At 45.3% G+C, this 18,973-nt stretch overlaps 1 protein-coding gene across 1 annotated transcript in view; it reads right to left on the minus strand.

Annotated features, from left to right (window-relative positions):
- LOC142297178 (protocadherin Fat 4-like) overlaps nucleotides 1-18,973 on the minus strand; it is a 225,280-nt gene that overhangs the window by 18,436 nt on the left and 187,871 nt on the right. The window contains exons 36-41 of the mRNA XM_075341447.1: nucleotides 17,730-17,840; nucleotides 17,489-17,587; nucleotides 8,768-8,875; nucleotides 7,258-7,359; nucleotides 2,753-2,854; nucleotides 372-446 (exon numbers count right to left, since the gene is read on the minus strand). Coding sequence (XP_075197562.1) covers nucleotides 372-446; nucleotides 2,753-2,854; nucleotides 7,258-7,359; nucleotides 8,768-8,875; nucleotides 17,489-17,587; nucleotides 17,730-17,840 — 597 coding nt within the window. The remainder of the gene's footprint in view (nucleotides 1-371; nucleotides 447-2,752; nucleotides 2,855-7,257; nucleotides 7,360-8,767; nucleotides 8,876-17,488; nucleotides 17,588-17,729; nucleotides 17,841-18,973) is intronic.

The following is an 18,973-nucleotide window of genomic DNA, read 5'->3' on the forward strand; positions in this document are numbered from 1 at the left end:
GTGATGTGGTTAAAGGTCATTGTACAGGAGGAAGCAGTGAGCTGTGACCATCATATATTGCATAAGGTGTGGTATTATGTTATCTACTGTATATAGGACTATTATCTGTCATTATCCTGCCTTGGTTGATAATTTGAAATGACTATTAAAAAGTGGCCTCTACAATTCAGTGATGCCATAGCAGAAATGTAAGTGCACCCTCACCCCCTCCCCTTCCTTACCTGTAGTGACCATTTTGTTACTTTTAATATGAAGGGAACAATATTTCTATTTATCGTTGCACTCTACAGCTGTAAGTAAAAAGGTTTAGATCTCCTTCCTGAAGTTCTAGGATACTGGACTAACTAGGTCCACCATCAGCATCATAATACCTGTCTACTTGTCCAGAAGTGGGCTCGTCGGTATCTTCACTTATCTTCACTTCAGCAATTTCCTTTTCTGTATCTCTACAGAATTAAGAAATATTTGAGCTTTTGCACAGACCTGATCATATCGCAAAGTAAAGTCAGGTGACTGTCTGATGAAAGGAGCAGTCCATATTTAATATCTATTCATATTCAAAATGGATCTTTTGCATAACTGGTGGAACTGAACCGGACGGGTATTATTGACTATTCATTTAGGTTTCATTATGTATCAGTTTTTAGAACAGAAAACAAAATTCTGCATGCTGCACTTTTGTTGCCCCATCTTGTTATTTTAAGACAAGATTAGGCAACAATGGATAATATCTGATTGATGTGGGTGCCACTGTGGCTCCAATGAGACTTTAGTCACCAACGAGGTACTGCACCTCAGCCAGAGGTATGGTATCCCATTCACGGGTAAGGAGGAGGTCACAAATTGGTATACACAAACACAGATACTCAATTAGCAACACTCCACTAGATCGTGGTTAGGGCCAGTCGCACCTTTGATGTTGCCATTAATATGCACAGTCTGAAGCCAGCCTGGGGGTGGAGTCTAGTTAGTGGGAGCAGAATATAGAACGTAAGCCAGTTGGAATAGGACACGGAGGAGAGCAGTCCTGGGGATGAGGGCTGGATCAGCTTGTCTCAGGATTGTGGGAAAGAAGGGGTCCTAGGGCCATGGGAAGTGCGCCAAACACCGTGGACTCTTTTCCACACCGGCATACTGTTGTGGAGGGACTTGGACACATAGGGGACCGGACCCTTAACTAGTGGAGAACTTCAAGACTCAGCTAGCAAAAAGGAGGCTAAGGCGGGCTTTGCACGCTGCGACATCAGTAACAATGTGTTACCGATGCTGCAGCGATAGTCCCGCCCCCGTCGCACGTTCGATATATAGTGAAAGTTGCCGTAGCGATTATTATCGCTACGGCAGCTTTACACGCACATACCTGCCGTGCGACGTCCCTCTGGCCGGCGACCCGCCTCCTTCCTTAGGGGGCGGGTCGTGCGGCGTCACAGTGACGTCACACGGCAGGCGGCCAATTGAAGCGGAGGGGCGGAGATGAGCAGGATGTAAACATCCCGCCCACCTCCGTCCTTCTCATTGCAGCCGGTGGCAGGTAAGGTGAAGTTCCTCGCTCCTGCGGCTTCATACACAGCGATGTGCGCTGCCACAGGAGCGAGGAACAACATCGCACCTGTCGCTGCACCGGCATTATGGAAATGTCGGAGGCTGCAGCGATGATACGATAACGACGCTTTTGCGCTCGTTCATCGTATCAAAAAGGATTTGCACGTTGCGATATCGACTGCGACGCCGGATGTGCGTCACTTTCGATTTGACCCCACCGACATCGCACGTGCAATGTCGCAACGTGCAAAGCCCGCCTTAGGCTACTGCAAGTACTGGAGCCAGATCGACACACGTCCAGTGAAAAGGTAACCACAAAAGGCCAAGGGATAGAGCTTCAAGCCACCCAACAGGGCTCGCAGACACTGGCTCGGGGCTCTGCGTACAGGCGTGGGACAGGCGGGAGAGGTCAGCGCAGGAAGATGACCAGGAAAGGACACTGAGGAGTGTACCGGGTTGTGCGTCCGAACTATCCGGGGATCGACTGGGGACCATACAGCAGAACTCAGCACTTTGAGAGCAGCCTCTGACTAGTCGTGGTAAAGATCTGTGTCTATCTCAAGAATGCAGTCCTGGTGCATAACACCGCGCATGCACAGTTCCCTCCATAAGTGCTAGAACACAAGCATCCTAAAGAGGACAATTCCTATTTCTAATGCCTCATGACTGAAAGAAGCATGTGACACGATAAAATTATGAAAGGGAAACCCACAAATAAGCGATTATCCCATTTTTGTATTAACACTTTAGGGGTGATTTAGTTGGTGCAAGTAATATAATATGGTCTAAGAGGTTTGTCTCAGTGATAGCTCAACTGCCAAATTTAAAGCTAACCTACAGTATTTGTTGTCTGAACCATTTTAGAGCAGGGGTCTCCAACCTTTAGCTCACTGGCCCATGATCTGTGGCTCACAAGTGTTTATTACCTTGGTGCATAAGCTTCAGGTCTAGCAAACAGCTATGATCAGCAGGTCTCCAGATGGTGACTTTTTTGAGTAGCCCCACACAGAAGAGCAGATCTAAATGAGGGTAAGGATTAGGAAACCCTGGATCTTGGAATACTGTCTCAGTGGAAAATCTTTGGCTGTCATTATAATGGTAATGAGGGCTCTGGGTGTCACTACTGGGAGAGGGGAGCAGGATGTGGCTCTCAAGGTTGGGGACCTCTGTTCTAGAGTCTCATAATTAATGCCAGTTGCAATCGTGTTACCCGTCTTTATATAAGAAGGTGTTCTGCTCTGGTTGTTTCTCAGTATCTGTCACAGTCTGACCCATCTTCTGATCTAAAGTCTGCTTTTTTTCTTCCTTTGGGCTGTAAAATAAATCAGAAAAATGTGGTTACAGGGGCTAAAAATAAGAAAGAGAACATTGGGTTTTCTTTATCAGATACTAGCTGTAGTACCCGGGTGTTGCCCGGGATAGTAACTGTCTCTCTGTCTCTCTTCCAGTCTCTGTCTGTGTGTCGCGGTCTGTCTGTCTCTCTGTCTATGTCTTTCTTTGTCTGTCTGTGTCTATGTCTCTGTCTGTATTTGTATCAGTCTTATCTATCTCCATCTCTGTGCCTGTCTGTCTCTCTCTATCTCTGTGTCTGTCTCTATGTGTGTGTTTGTCTGTCTCTCTCTTTCCCTGTCTGTCTCTTTCCCTGTCTGTCTTTTTCTGTCTCTTTCCCCGTCTGTCTCTTTCCAGGTCTGTCTCTTTCCAGGTCTGTCTCTTTCCCCGTCTGTCTCTTTCCCCGTCTGTCTCTTTCCCCGTCTGTCTCTTTCCCAGTCTGTCTCTTTCCCAGTCTGTCTCTTTCCAGGGTTGTCTCTTTCCCCGTCTGTCTCTTTCCCAGTCTGTCTCTTTCCAGGGCTGTCTCTTTCCCCGTCTGTCTCTTTCCCCGTCTGTCTCTTTGCCTGTCTGTCTCTTTGCCTGTCTGTCTCTTTGCCTGTCTGTCTCTTTGCCTGTCTGTCTCTTTCCCCGTCTGTCTCTTTCACCGTCTGTCTCTTTACAGGTCTATCTCTTTACAGGTCTGTCTCTTTGCCCGGCTGTCTCTTTGCCCGGCTGTCTCTTTGCTCGGCTGTCTCTTTGCCCGTCTGTCTCTTTCACCGTCTGTCTCTTTACAGGTCTATCTCTTTACAGGTCTGTCTCTTTGCCCGGCTGTCTCTTTGCCCGGCTGTCTCTTTGCTCGGCTGTCTCTTTGCCCATCTATCTCTTTCCCCAGCTGTCTCTTTGCCCGGCTGTCTCTTTGCCCGGCTTTCTCTTTCCAGGTCTGTCTCTTTCCAGGTCTGTCTCTGTCTAGGTCTGTCTCTTTCCAGGGCTGTCTCTTTTCCAGGTCTGTCTCTTTGCCCGTCTGTCTCTTTTTCCATCTGTCTCTTTCCAGGGCTGTCTCTTTTCCAGGTCTATCTCTTTCCAGGTCTGTCTCTTTCCAGGTCTGTCTCTTTCCAGGTCTGTCATTTTGCCCGTCTGTCTCTTTGCCCATCTGTCTCTTTGCCCATCTGTCTCTGTCTGTCTCTTTCCACGTCTGTCTCTGTCTCTGTCTGTCTGTCTTTTTCTCTCTCTCTCTATCCGTCTTCCCACCGACATCATATTACCTCACACATAAGCTTCTTATACTAACAGTTTATTTTGTTCCTATAGCAACCACTGACAGTTGCTACTAATAGCCTGTAACTCCCACCTCAATTCAGTTTAATGGAGGCAGGATTTTGGAGACTAACTGTAAAGTGCGGGGTTACATTTTCCCGTCAAAACATAGTCTATGACGTTCCCTGGGTCACATGGGGCGTTTGTGCAAAATTTCATGATTGTAATTGCGACGGTGCAAATTCCTTTAGCGGACATACACACACATATATACATACACACACACACATATATACATACACACATACATACACTGAGCTTTATATATTAGATGCATATATCATTAACGCTTTAAAGGGAATGTGTCACCAGGTTTTTGCTATTTAGAGCTCATTCACACGAGCGCATAACACCTGAGTGCTGTGCAATGTTTTATTGGATAGTTCTCTGACCAATGGGGCAGTGCAGATCTGCAGTAATTTTTTCATGCTCATTCACTAGCACTCGGACCTGTGTTATACTATGAAGCAAGCACGGGAAGGATCCAGCTCAGACTCCAAGGATTTGAATAAAAGGCATTTCTTTATTTCAACTTGTTTAAAAAGAGTATATCATCAGGTTGACCTGATGAAGGCGTACCGCCGAAACGCGTAGTTTTTTCTTCATCTACCATCTGTCAGTGTAAACAGCCGGGGTCATTATATCTTTTTTGGATATATTCTTTTTAAACAAGTTGAAATAAAGAAATGCCTTTTATTCAAATCCTTGGAGTCTGAGCTGGATCCTTCCCCTGCTTGCTTCATGTCTATATACGGCTGGCTGCCGTGAACCGTGCTGGGACCGAGGATATTTATCTGGAGGAATTAATCAGGCTGAATCCTACTGTGGTGAGCGGTTGTTTGTTCAGTGTCTACAATTGTGTTATACTATGAAGCAGTGCAGATCTACAATATATATTTCATGCCGATGCGGCAGGAGATAACAATTGCTGCATGCTGCAAGTGGCTCCGATAACACAAGTATGCAAAAAGTTTTCTTATGCCTTGATTTAAAATAAAAAAAACAACAGAAAAACACTTATTTTTAACCATCATGTACACAATATTATATATAAAAAAATTATTGAATATTCATTTTACAACTTTATTGGAAATTAATTCTTGCGCCTTTTTCTTTTTCTTCAAAGCTTCTGTTGATCCCTTTTCTCTTATAGAAGGCCTGCGGATCTTCTCTGTTAAGCATTGAGCAGTAGTCTCCGATTATGCTCTTGTTCCACCTACCTTGGTATCGTGTTCCATCTCCTTGATATCCTGATGAAATCTTTCTCCTAGCTCTTCACTAATAGCACCTAGATTTTCAGGATAGTAGTTTAAATGGGAATGTAAACAATATAACTTGTAAATTAATCTGACAGCTCGAGGCTCTGAAACGTTTCAGCATCTTCTCCACAATGGACTTCAATTTTTGATCTTTGATGTTACCTAGATATTTCTTCACGACGTCTTTGAAAGAATCCCAAACCCTTTTCTCCACAGTTTTCATTTTTGTTCCGAACACATTGTTCATGATTTTTAAAATATCCAGACCCATATAAATGCCTTCCGTCAGTTTTGCTTAGCACAGTCCCTGAAACTTAATAGACAGGAACTCCTTCTTTCAGTAGAGCTTTCACAAACTGCTTCATCAGTCTAAGCTTAATGTGGAGTGGTGACAGGAGAACTTTAGTGGCATCAACTAAACTTTCCGCAACTATGTTCTTCAGTGCAGGATGCAAAGATGTTCTCGTTGGACAACTTTTATTATGAGTCCTATCCCGGCTGTACCATTCAAACAAAAGGATGGGTAGTTTGTGTATACTCCTTGCTGCCCAAGGAGCAAAGAGAGAACTTTCAGATCACCATCTTTGATCCTCGTAGTTTAGTTTCTTGAGAATAAAGTCTAAATTCTCATAGCTTTCCTTCAAGTGAATTCCCTACGGGCACTGATGCATACTTACTGCTATTGTGCAGTAGCGCAGCTTCCAGACTTTATTTTAATGAATTAATAAAGACTCTCCACTCGCTCACGTTATTCTCAATGTTAAATTTTTTCATCAGCCCAGGAACATCACTGCAATACACTAGAGCACCATCTTGAGAAACGTATGAATTAAATTCCTTTTGGAACCCCATGGAATTCTATTCTTTTGGAAGTCTATGGTGACAGCATTTGTGAGAAAAAAAACTGTACATGATGGATTTTTTTTACATATTTTTTCTGAATTCAGCAATCAAAAGTATAAAAAAATCACCTCTTACTTTTTATACAATTTTCCCCCTGCAGACAAGTCTATGGGTGCATGTGAAACAGTCTGATTACCGTGGACAGAAGCAATGGAGAAAATAGAGAAATTAAGTTCTCTGTCACTTCCACACCTGTGATCCAATTCTCGCATGCGAATCAGAGCACAGTAGAATGATACTTGGTTCACGCTCGCAGTAGAGTTTGAGCCGAGTGTCATTTGCATATAGCATCCGATTCTCTGCATGACAGAATCATCAGATGCTATACACCAGTGTGATCCATTATCTCTTGCGATATACATGCCCCCAGTGTCTTCTGCGATGTATATGCCCCTAAGGCTAATATGGATGGTTGGATCTGTTCTGTTATTCTAGAAGACAGAGCAGCCCCATTCAAGGTTACAGCTCACTCCACCCAAGTTGTGGGGGCTTCCTGGGCCATTCAACATCAGGGCTCGATTTTGCAGCTTTGCAAGGCTGCTGCCTGGTCATCGGTACATACCTTTGTCAAACCCTTTCTTCTCACCCTTGGGATTGCTTTTGCCTGTTCTATGGTTTCCTGTGTCTCCCAATGAAGCGATAGAGAAATGAACATTTTAGGGACTCACCATAAAATTTCTTTCTCATAGCCTTCATTGGGGGACACAGCTCCCTCCCTTTCTCTGTGCCTCTGTTGTGCCAGTGTTCCAAATTCCTTTTTGCTTCTCCTACTGCTTTTCTCACTGATTAGCTTGGTTCCCATAGATGGATGCAGGCGGAATGTTGATTTTAAAGTAATTGTCATCTCTGAATAACCTTTGTCTATATGTCTTATCATCCTTAGGAGCTTCCACACTAAATAGGCTATACAAATGTTAAAGTAAACTCTCACCTCTTGTGCTCATCTCCAGTAATATGTATTTCATTCTCACTTAGACTTCCAGAAAGCACAGGTTTTCCATTCTGAGCAGTATCCATATTTTGCATCTTATCTCTAAAATCAATTAAGGGAATAAAAACTATCACATTCTAGTAACAATATGACTGGTCATTGTTTAAATACCATCAAGTAATGTTAGCCATAACTTTTTATTTTTTCCCTAAAATAGACATCTGTGGGTTTGTTTTTATGATAAATGGGTCTACCACTGTTTTTTTGTCATCTATATTTTTCTTTTACAGTTTTTGCAAAAAAAACCCCTTTTTCTAAGTAAAAATAGTTTTTTTTCGAATAACCTTTTAAAGTGTATTTATTTTGTATTTATTTATTTTACACGCTGTTATCGTCTGATTGTTTAAATTATACACTAAATATAACAGAACATTAAAGCAAGTGATAGCTTAACAAAAACATGTTGCTCTGTGACAGAGGTCCACAACCTTTCTGACCTTAATAGCCACATTCCACTCTGAAAGAGGGTCGTGAGCCACATCCAGCTCCTGCTCCCTCACAATAGTGACATCTCGAGCCCCCATTACCAGTAAAGGGAAAGCCAAAGCCTTTTCACAGAAATCACACCGGTCCAGGAGTTCCTACCCTACTCTAATTTGATCTGCTCTTCTGTGTGGGGCTACTCATAAGAGTCACCATCTGGACACCTGCTCAACATGGCAGTTTGCTTATACACCAAGTTGCCAGACAGCCACAAGCACACATCATGGGCCCACGAGCAACATGTGACTCCCAAGACACAGGTTGGGGACCCCTGCCCCTGATATAAAAAAGAGGATCTATCTGGATCTTATACTGCCCTTTTACATCCTTGTGTTATGGTGTTGTTTTTTTTTCTATAATTGACAAAAGAAAACCAAACCAATATGTATATAAGAGCCAGGGCCGCTGTGTAGAACATAAAAAACACTTTATAATACTCACCTAGAAGGTTGCTCCGGTGCAGACTGGTCAGTTGGGTGGCTTCGTTCTCCGGGACCGGCGCCTCCCCTTTTGGCCATCTTGGTCTTCCTTATTCTGAAGCGGCGGTGCATGATGCGTCTACATCATACACACGCGGCATCACTGAGGTCATGCGCAGGCGCACTACAATACTTTGACCTGAACAGGGCAGATAAAAGTGCACCTGCGCAGGACCTCAATGCTGGCGCGTGTTTATGATGTAGACGCGTCATGCACCGCAGCTTCAGAATAAGGAAGACCAAGATGGCCGAAAGGGGAGGCGCCGGTCCCGGAGAACGGCGCCACCCATTCGACTGTTGTGCACTGGAGCGACCTTCTAGGTGAGTATATAAAGGGGTTTTTATGCTATACACAGCGGCCTGGGCTCTTATATACAGCATGTTAGAATGCTGTATATAAGAGCCCAGTGGTGGTGGCCGCAGCTTATAGGCCGAAAAAGTGGTGATAGGTTCTCTTTAACTGAGGCAATAGACATTTTAAAATTTACCTATTATCTTTTTGGGGAACATTACTTATGGATCCATCAACACTTCCTGAAAGTAGACTATTAATGATATCTGCACCTGCTCCTTTACAGTCCTGCAGGGAACTTTTTCTAAAAAAAACCAAACAAACATTATAGCATATGAGCAATAAAATCTAAATGGCATAAACCATGACAGGTGTAGGGAAATGTGTTATCCCCTAGCTGCCATGTCACCCTCTCTCTAAGCACCTAGACTCCCTAATCACTATTGACCATGGCATTCAATGGGTTGAACAGCCAAGATCTGAGTTATCTCTGATCTCAGCCATTCCAGGTGAATTCTGATAGACTGCTAAATGACCTTAGCTATCTCTGATCTCAGACATTTCATTGGTGGATGCTGGTGGACTGATGATTTTTCTAATATAAAGTTAAGCCTGCTTTACACCTTACGATTTTGCATACGATATCGTATGCGATCGTACCCGCCCCCATCGTATGTGCAGCACGTTCAATTTGTTGAACGTGTTGCACAAACGATTATTTCCCGTCACACGTACTTACCCTTCCATACGACCTCGATGTGGGCGGCGAACATCCACTGCCTGGAGTGGGAGGGACGTTCGGCGTCACAGCGATGTCACGCGGCAGCCAGCCAATAGAAGCGGAGGGGCGGAGATGAGCGGGACGTAAACATCCCGCACACCTCCTTCCTTCCGCACTGCCGGCGGGAACAGCGGGACACAGGTAAGCTGCTGTTCATCGTTCCCGGGGTGTCACACACTGCAATGTGTGCTACCTCGGGAACATTGAACAACCTCACATTCAATTTTTAGGAATTGAACGACGTTCGTGCGATGAACGTTTTAACGTTCAATCGCAATCGCACGTAGCTGTCAAACGTTATAATATAACTTACGATGCCGGATGTGCGTCACTTACGACGTGACCCCGCTGACACATCGTAAGATATATTGTAGCGTGTAAAGCCTGCTTTACTTTCATGTCTGAGTAATCCTTGACATCACATCCTTAGGACCATTTCTACTACGGGAACCATACATTCTTATTGCTAGTGTACATGACGCCTAAAATTCAGATCTCTATAGATTTAGAAAATTAAAGGGGTTATTCGGGACTTTACATATTTTTTTGCTATAGGGCTAAGAACTTACAGGCAGGTATGGTAAGTTGCTAACTACCTGCCTGTTCTGCCAAGTTCAGAGTGGTCACAGATAGCTCCAGCTGCCGATTCTGTGGCTTCGGCTTACATCACTCACTTCAAGAGAGCAGCTTCTTCTCTGCTGTTCTAAACTGATGACAGGGCCAATTTAATGTTGATTGACAACTGGCTCCCTACTTCCTAACTGCAGGGAGCAAGCTCTCAATCAGCAGTGATGCACCATCAACTGAATAGAGCAGAAAAGTAATACCTGCTGTGTTGACATGAAGTAAAATGAAGTAGCAGAATCACCGTCAGGAGTGGTCCGTGATCACTCTGAGTCAGTAGAGGCTGGTGTCGGACAGTACAGGCAGGTAAGTACAATATTCAAACATTGAATATTGGAATTTTGGTACTCAATTACTGCTATTGAAACTTTGTTTAAAATTGAGATACTTAGCTTATATATTGGCCAATTTATGTGAGCCTGAAAGCCAATAACAAGGCGTATCTTTCTTTATCGGGACCCTATGCTAATATGCATCTATCTGGGTTAAAAAAAATTACAAGTAATAGGCAGGTAGGATCCAGCTAAATGAACACGCTCTCGCTGAAGGGTGGAGTGCTCAGTCAGAAAGAAATGGAATACAAATATAAAAGACTGACCAGCAAATCTAATAATCGTTGGCTGTTGGGCCACATTGATTGGCCAATTTTTAAGCTAAGTATCTAATTTTTAAATATAATTCCAATAGCAGTAATGCAGTACCAAAATTCCTATATTCAATGTTTACATATTTTAGCTTTCAGAGTGCTGCTGTATATATTTATGTAATTTTATTGAATTTTCAGCATTGGATGTGCTGGTCAGTCTTTTATATCTGTATTTCATACCTTTCTGACTGAGCACGCCACCCCTCAGCCAGAGCGTTTTCATTTTAGCTGGATCCTACCTGCCATTACATGTAGGTTTTTTTAACCTGGATAGAGGCATATTAGGATAGGGTCCCGACAAAGAGAGATAAGACTTGTCATTCGCTGTTCGGCTGAATATACTTTTGCCGAGCCGCTCGGATCCGTGCTCATCGGTGGGTGGCTCGAGCTCCTCACGGACCCGGGGGTCACATTACTTCTGAAAGGGGGGGTTGCTGGCGCTACGTGAGGGGGTGGTGTTCAGTGGAGAGGTCCACGGCCGGAGCCGCGGTTGTTTATAGGGGATTTGAGTTCGTGACGCCACCCACGGGTTGTGGTGACTGGATGGACACCACCGCTGCCGTTGACTAGGCTCCCGGGGACGGTGTTGCGCAGCTTGATGTTGACCCCTCCGTGGGTAGGGGGAATAATGGTCCCGGGGGCACGAGGGAGGTGCTGAGGTGGGGGAATGGATGATGCGTGCTGGCGTGTCGGTGCGGTGCGGCGAAGTGCGCGGCCCGAAGGCACTGTTGTACTCACTATTACAAACACGCTGGAGTCTCTGGTAAACCAAACAAGATGGTGGACGGTGCCCACAACCGGCTGTGCTTTTCCCCTTTTCAGGTTGGTGGTTTCCGCCTTTCTCCTGCACCTCACTTTTGTAGAAAATGATGACTCCTATGCCTGAGCAACGGTAGTCCACTCCCGAGCCTGGTGTGTTCCGGTAGAGCCCTTTTGCCCGCACACGCTGGCCTATCGGGTCTCTATGCCTGGGCTTTGGCTTTCTACCCCTATGGTTGGGCTGTTGTCTTCAGTCGGGTCTTAGGTGGGAAAGGGCCTAAAGTCCAGTCCTCAATCAGTTGATTTGACTCGGTCCAGTTGGTTCTGGGCCTCGTACTGGGTCTGAGTACCCCTCCTGGTGCTCCAGTTTCCAATCGGTTTCCGGTTCGGTACCGGCGGGCCACCACCCGTCCCCGGTCTTTACGGTTCCAACAGCTGTAATCCCAGCTCCTGCAGGCAGCCACCACCATCTGCCTCCTTGCCAGAGGTGTCTGGGCTCCAACCCAGACACAGGGTGTTATACTGTGGCAGACCTGAACACAGGTCTGCACTTGAACTCCACTCCACTTCACTGTCAAAACTAATCTACACCCTTCAGCTCTGCTCCCCACAGGGAACTGCCTGTTTTTCCTGCCTCAGAGCTTGTGAACTCCTTGGTGGGCGGGACCAACCACCTGGCTCCGCCCCCTGGTGTGGACATCAAACCCTGAGGGAGGTGACAAGGTTTTGTAGGTTGGCTGCTGTCACCTTATTAAGGGGGGGAGGTGTTTGTGTAAGGGCCTACCTGTGACTACCTGGCTAGTCCAGGGCATCACAATACAAACTCCTTGCAGATGTTGTCCTTGGTGGGATTTGAACCCAGGACCCCAGTACTGCTAACCACTGAGCCACGGTACCACGCATAAGTAAAGACTCACCTCTTGTTCTCATGTCCAGTAATATGCTTGTGACGCCCTGGCAAAACCAGGTAGTCACAAATAGTTCACATCCTCCTTGTTACTATCACAACCAGGGCCGGCTCCAGGTTTTTGTGGGCCCCGGGCGGAAGAGTCCCAGTGGGCCCCATAAACACGCAGACACACACACATACACAGATACGTACATATACATATTTAAAGACAAACTCACAAAATACATATAAACAGACAAATCTATACAGTCATATACACTGACATGCATAGATACACATCATACATACCTACAGACAGACACACACAGCTCTGCTGCATACAGACATTCACACTGCTCTGCTGCATACATACAGAGACACACACACTGCTCTGCTGCATACATACGGACAGACACACACACACACTGCTGCTGCATACATACATACAGACACACACATACTGCTCTGCTGCATACATACATACAGACACAGCTCTGCTGCATATATAGACACACACAGCTCTGCTGCATACATACAGACACACACTGCTCTGCTGCATACATACAGACACACTCACACTGCTCCGGCGGTTTTTCCTCTTTTGAAAAAGCGGGCCGCCCATTATTCAATCACGTGTTCACTGCTTCCCCCGCCCACCGGCACCTATGATTGGTTGCAGTCAGACCCGCCCCCACGCTGAGTTACAGCTGTCTCACTGCAACCAATCACAGCCGCCGGTGGGCTGGTCTATATCATGCAGTACAATAAATAAATAAATAATTTAAAAAAATGGCGTGTGGTCCCCCCCAATTTTGATACCAGCCAAGGTAAAGCCACACGGCTGAAGGCTGGTATTCTCAGGATGGGGAGCCCCATGTTATGGGGAGCCCCCCTGTCTAAAAATATCAGGCAGCAGCTGCCCGGAATTGCTGCATCCATTAGATGCGACAGTCCCGGGACTCAACCCGGCTCATCCCGAATTGCCCTGGTGCGGTGGCAATCGAGGTAATAAGGAGTTAATGGCAGCAGCCCATAGCTGCCACTAAGTCCTAGGTTAATCATGGCAGCCGTCTCGCCGAGATACCTTCCATGATTAACCTGTAAGTGAAAGTAAATAAACACATACACCCGAAAAAATCCTTTATTTGGAATAAAAGACAAAAAAACCACCCTCTTTAACCACTTTTCTAAAATCCCTAAATACCCCTCCAGGTCGGCGTAATCCACACGAGGTCCCACATCCAGCTCTGCTACATGAAGCTGACAGGAGCGGCAGTAGAACACCGCCGCTCCTGTGAGCTCCACACAGCAACTGTATTGAATCGCGCTGTCAGCGGGGACAACACTGAGGTAATGCCGGTGTGTGTGTGCGGTGATGATGGGTGCAGTAGTGCCGGTGTGTGTGCGGTGAAGATGTGGGCGGTAATGTCGGGATGTGTGCGGTGAAAATGTGGGCGGTAATGTCGGGATGTATGCGGTGAAGATGAATATGCAGACTATATAGTACCATATTATCATCTACAGATAATATTATGTATACCACCCCATTATCTCTCTATCATTAACTGCCAGTATTCACCTCCATGCTGTCAGTCACATCCGTAGTGCCCCCTCCTCGCATTCTTTGTCCCTATACAAAACAATAGCAGCTCCTTCATAAGAAACGTCTTCCCAGCACTTCCCACGTCTAAGTATGAGATTTGCCCTACTGCGCATGCGCAGGCGCATCTATTCAAGTCCTAGCGGTACCGCTAATACACTAATATAAATGCAGATCGCTACTGCGCATGCGCCGGCGTCTCACCATACTTCCGGGTTGTGGAGTTAAATAGCCCACAAACCCAGCTGCACCAAGCCACAGTCTGGGAAGACGGCCGTTAAGGTATGCAACTAACCTACTCACTCCTAATCTCTTGCACCTTTACTCTGATAACGTTACATTCCTCCTTTTGCATTTTAGAGGAATCTACAACCCACCCCTATGTACACATCTTGAAACCCACAGGTAATATGTGTCACTCCATGAACTCCAACCTTTAAACACCAATGTAATATTCTTGCCTGTTACTCCTCTCCCGGGATACAAAGTTGTTGCTAACCTTTTTCCATATACCATTATTTCAGATGATAAAAAGCTCCTTGTATGTCCAAGTGAATTCTCACAAGATATGACCTTTACTACTCACTGCAAATCCAAGGTAGCAACAACAAGTTACACACTATATGGGAGTACAATATACTACATCTTGCTTTATTGATCGCAGATTGTTTCATTTTTAAGGGACTACGAGCCACAAAACTCTCCCTCTTCTATAAGTCATACTGCAATAGTGTTTATTTGAGAATACCAGTAAGGTAATTTGCTCTTCTCCCCTATAGTGTTACATTAACTCTATATAAAAACATGATCCCCTTATACTCATACCCTTTACCTACAGGGCTTATATTCTGTGACCACCATAATCAGTAATCCCAGGGTGGACTTCCTCATTATCACTACCCCTGCACCAATAACTCTCTGAAAAACTAGTTCTTCTTTGAATGGAGGTATGCTATTTTTCATATTTTTTCACATATTTTCATATGTATCCCAAATCTCCTGCTTCTGTGTTACTACTACTATTTCATCTCTTACAACTCTCTGGGAAATACCGTCATTATGACTGCCAATATGATATTACTTTGTGCACTTAAAATCTAATTGTGACATGATATATCTTCATTTTGTATATATGTATAATATTTGTAAATATGTATCCCTTGTGATATATGTAAATAGTGACTGCCATTTTTTCTACCTTTTTCCAGTGGGACTTGGCGTGAAGAAGGCCCATGTCTGGGCCAAAACGTCACCTTAGTCCCTCCCACTTGCATTATTTGTAAATAAATGCACCAACATTTTTGCATAAGAAAAAAACGAATCTGTTGATTTCTTTACTTCTACCTCATCTTGATGAGAGTGCAGTGTTTTGAATGAAAATTCTGCGGTGAAGATGTGGGCAGTAATGTCGGGATGTGTGCGGTGAAGATGAGGGTGGTAATGTCGGGATGTGTGCGGTGAAGATGTGGGCGGTAATGTCGGGATGTGTGCGGTGAAGATGAGTGCGGTAATGTCGGGATGTGTGTGGTGAAGATGACGGCGGTAATGTCAGGATGTGTGCGGTAATGTCGGGATGTGTGCGGTAATGTCGGGATGTGTGCAGTGATGTCGGGATGTGTGCGGTGATGTGTGCGGTGATGATGAGGGCTCTCTCTCTCTCGGCTTAAAGAAAACTTCACTGGAATCCGTGGCCTTTATTATTACACTTTTTGCAACGCAAGTGTGAAACTAGCTAAGGGACGGCAGCCACAGTTTCCTGCCGAGGACTGCGGTCCCCGGAACTCGGCCCGGGGGCAGCAGAACTGAAGGAGAGTGGGCAGGGCCCGGGGGCAGCTGAAGTGATGAGGCCGAGTGGGCCCCCCAGCTCTCCAGGGCCCCAGCATTTGCCCGGGTATGCCGGGTGCTGAAACCGGACCTGATCACAACCCACACCTAGGCATAACACACAGCCACAAAACCCTAGCCACCCCCTCATGACAACCAGGACACACTAGTGGGCGGGATCAGGCGGATGAGAACGCCCACCTAGGGGTCCTGAGGAGTCAGGGGCGAGGAACACGAGAGAGAACAGTGAGAGCTGTAGAGAGTGGAAGTGGAGCGGAGACTGTGCAGTGTAGTCAGGGGTAGTGGCCCTTGGACTACCTGGCTAGGTGGCAGACGGTGAGCAGAGCCACAGGCAACGGAGAGCCGGTCGCGGGACACCCAAAGTGGACCGGGGCAGGGTTGTAGTCCGCCGGTACCGACAGCGGGAATCCGGTCTGGAGGCCGTGCACAGGCGGGGTGCCTGTACCCTAGGGCGAGGAAGGTTGCAAGCCCCTCTCCAATTAACCAGTCGGGGACAAGGTTCCAGACGTTGTCTCAGTTTACTGCCCATATAGAGAGAAACGGAAGCCCAACACGAAGGATAGAGTGTTTGCCAAGAACCCACTGAAATCCCAAGGGTCAGGTTTCGCGGGCCACATCTCCCAACACAAATAGAACCGGGAGTGGAATTCTCCGTTCCATGCGAAGTCATCCAAAAGAAAAGGAAACACAAAGTGCAGGAGGAAGGGTTAACTGCTCATCAACCTGGGTGCGGAACCCAAATACACCCTCCAAAGGCAGCCAGCCACTGGCAACTTGGTTTACTACTGGACTTGTGTAAAGTTATTGAACTGGGAGTACACCATTGTCCCCCGGTCCAGTCCGGCACGCCAGCCATCACTCCCGTGTTCCATCGCAGGGCTTCGGGACTACACCTCCCCTACCCGTGGAGGGAATCCCACCTTGCTGCCCCTGCTACATCAGCCCCGGGTGTCCCACCAACAGGCAGCGGTGGTGTCAACATTCCTCACTGCAACCCACGGGTGGCGTTACAGACAACCTCCCTTGTACATATCCCCTTTCCGATGGTTGTGAGGAACGGGCGGCCGTGCAAGCCCGAGTCCGGTCACCACTCGAGCCGCAGCAGCGACCCGGATCCGAGTAGCGCCCCCGAAGTGGCGGCGGACCCGTCTAGGTCTATTTTTTTATCAGCTTCAATTTTGTGTCTTACATTACGGTATATCACAATAATAAAAAAATGGTTTGCCATTATTCAGATAACATTGTTTATATAACCTACTTTTTTATTTTTACACTGCAGTGGTCTTGATTTCATGATGAATGTGACTATCATTTTGGTTTGTTTTTTTTTCAAAAGTGTTAATAATCACAACACTTAATAAATAGATTTTAAATAAGCTCTATATAGTGCATTTGTCTTCAATATCCACAATGCTGTGTTCTGATTATATCAAAGTCTTGTAGCCTGTTAGTAATATCTCTGAAAAAGGATCCTGGTATAGTAGTAAAATTATATATACAGTTTACAGTAAATGTCTTCCAAAAATATATTTAAACAAATCCAAAACATTTTGTTTGCCATTTTAGGCTCTATTCACATTATGTTTTTGTATCCTGTTGTAGTCTATGGCCATTGACCTGCATTTTATAAAAATCATCAAATCCATATGGATGCTGTACTGATTTCTTCACTTCCTGTGTTTTACTTTCAAAATTTGACCCATATAGACCAATCCTCCCTAGTATGATGCAGTGAGCGCATCCTTTCAGAAGCAATAGACATTTTAAGCTTACCCTTTATTTTTTGTAGGGACAGTCATTGCACTACTTGCTGAACGTATCATATTAATTAACCCCTTACTTGCTTCTTTGAAGCCCTCTTGGGAAGTCTTTCTAAAACAAGTAAAATTATGAATATATCAATGTATTATAGTGATTTTTTTTTGCAAATTTGACGAAAGAAAACCAATCGCCTCCCCTCCAATATGATGTTGAGAATCTAACCTAACTGAGGCTATAGACATTTTAGACTCACCCATCATCTGTTTTAGGAACAATACTTGAGGACCCATCACCACCACTTCCAGAAAGTAATTTTTTTAAGAAACCCCTACTGGCTTTTTTCAAGCTTTCCTGGAAAGTTTCCCTAAAAAGAGTAAAAACATAAATATAACTAAGTAATACAGCCTATCAGTAATAAAGAGTAATAGGCATAAGTCCACGGCGGGTCTGAGGGAATTTGTTAGCCCATCAACTGCCATGATAACCTCTGTCTGACCACTCAGAGCAATCAATCACTATTCACTGTGGCATCCAAAGGGTTGAACAGCCAAGATCTGAGTTATCTCCGATCTCAGCTGTTCTAGGTGAATTCTGGCAGACTGCTGAATTTTCTGCCAAAGTTGCTGTCATCTCAGAGTACTTCTTGATTTTATCTCGATAGCATCCTTATAACCATCTGTACCGTTACCAGGAATTTATTAGGCTTCCAGCTGCCATTATAACCCATTGTGCCATACAATGGAGAACCCTAACTGTTTGATTAAACACCTAGACCCACCAATCCCTATTGGCTGCGGGAATAAAAATGTAATGGGATGGTTGAGCATCTACAAGTAGAAATGTGCTAAAACCTCACATTTATTGAGAATAAGTTAAAAAAAGAGGAATAGAAATTAAAGCCTATTATGGCATGAAAGACACTGGGTCACCGCCTGAGGAACTAATGCGACTTGCTTAGTAAATCTACCTGATTCATATACAAACCATCTACTTCTTAACCAAAGTGTTGTACACTGTTCATAATATCTTAGTATAGTGGGAAAAATTCTATACACAGTAGATAGTATACCTCTTCCAAAAACATTTTTTTAAACAAACCCTTTTGCTTGTCATTTTAGCCTCTATCAACATCATGTTTTTGTATTCTGCTCTATCCTATAACCATTGACTACCATCCACACTAACCCGAACCCCCCACTCCCGGATCCAAGACTTCTCCCAAGCTGCACCAAACATCTGGACCGCTCTACCCCAAAAAACTAAGACGAACCACAACTTATTCGGCTTCAGACGCTCCCCAAAAACAAATCTTTTTAGGCTGGCCTATACATACCTCCCAACCGTCCCGGATACAGCGGGACTATCATGCTTTGCATTGTTTGTCCCGTTGCCACGGGCGGGAGGGCCGTATCCCGGGCTCCGCCCACCCACTCTCTCCCCGCCTCCCTGGTTTTCCCTCCTACCATCCTAACACGTGACGTGGCATAACAGAGAGGA

Source organism: Anomaloglossus baeobatrachus, chromosome 3 (assembly GCF_048569485.1).
Source record: "Anomaloglossus baeobatrachus isolate aAnoBae1 chromosome 3, aAnoBae1.hap1, whole genome shotgun sequence".
Lineage (NCBI taxonomy): Eukaryota > Metazoa > Chordata > Amphibia > Anura > Aromobatidae > Anomaloglossus > Anomaloglossus baeobatrachus.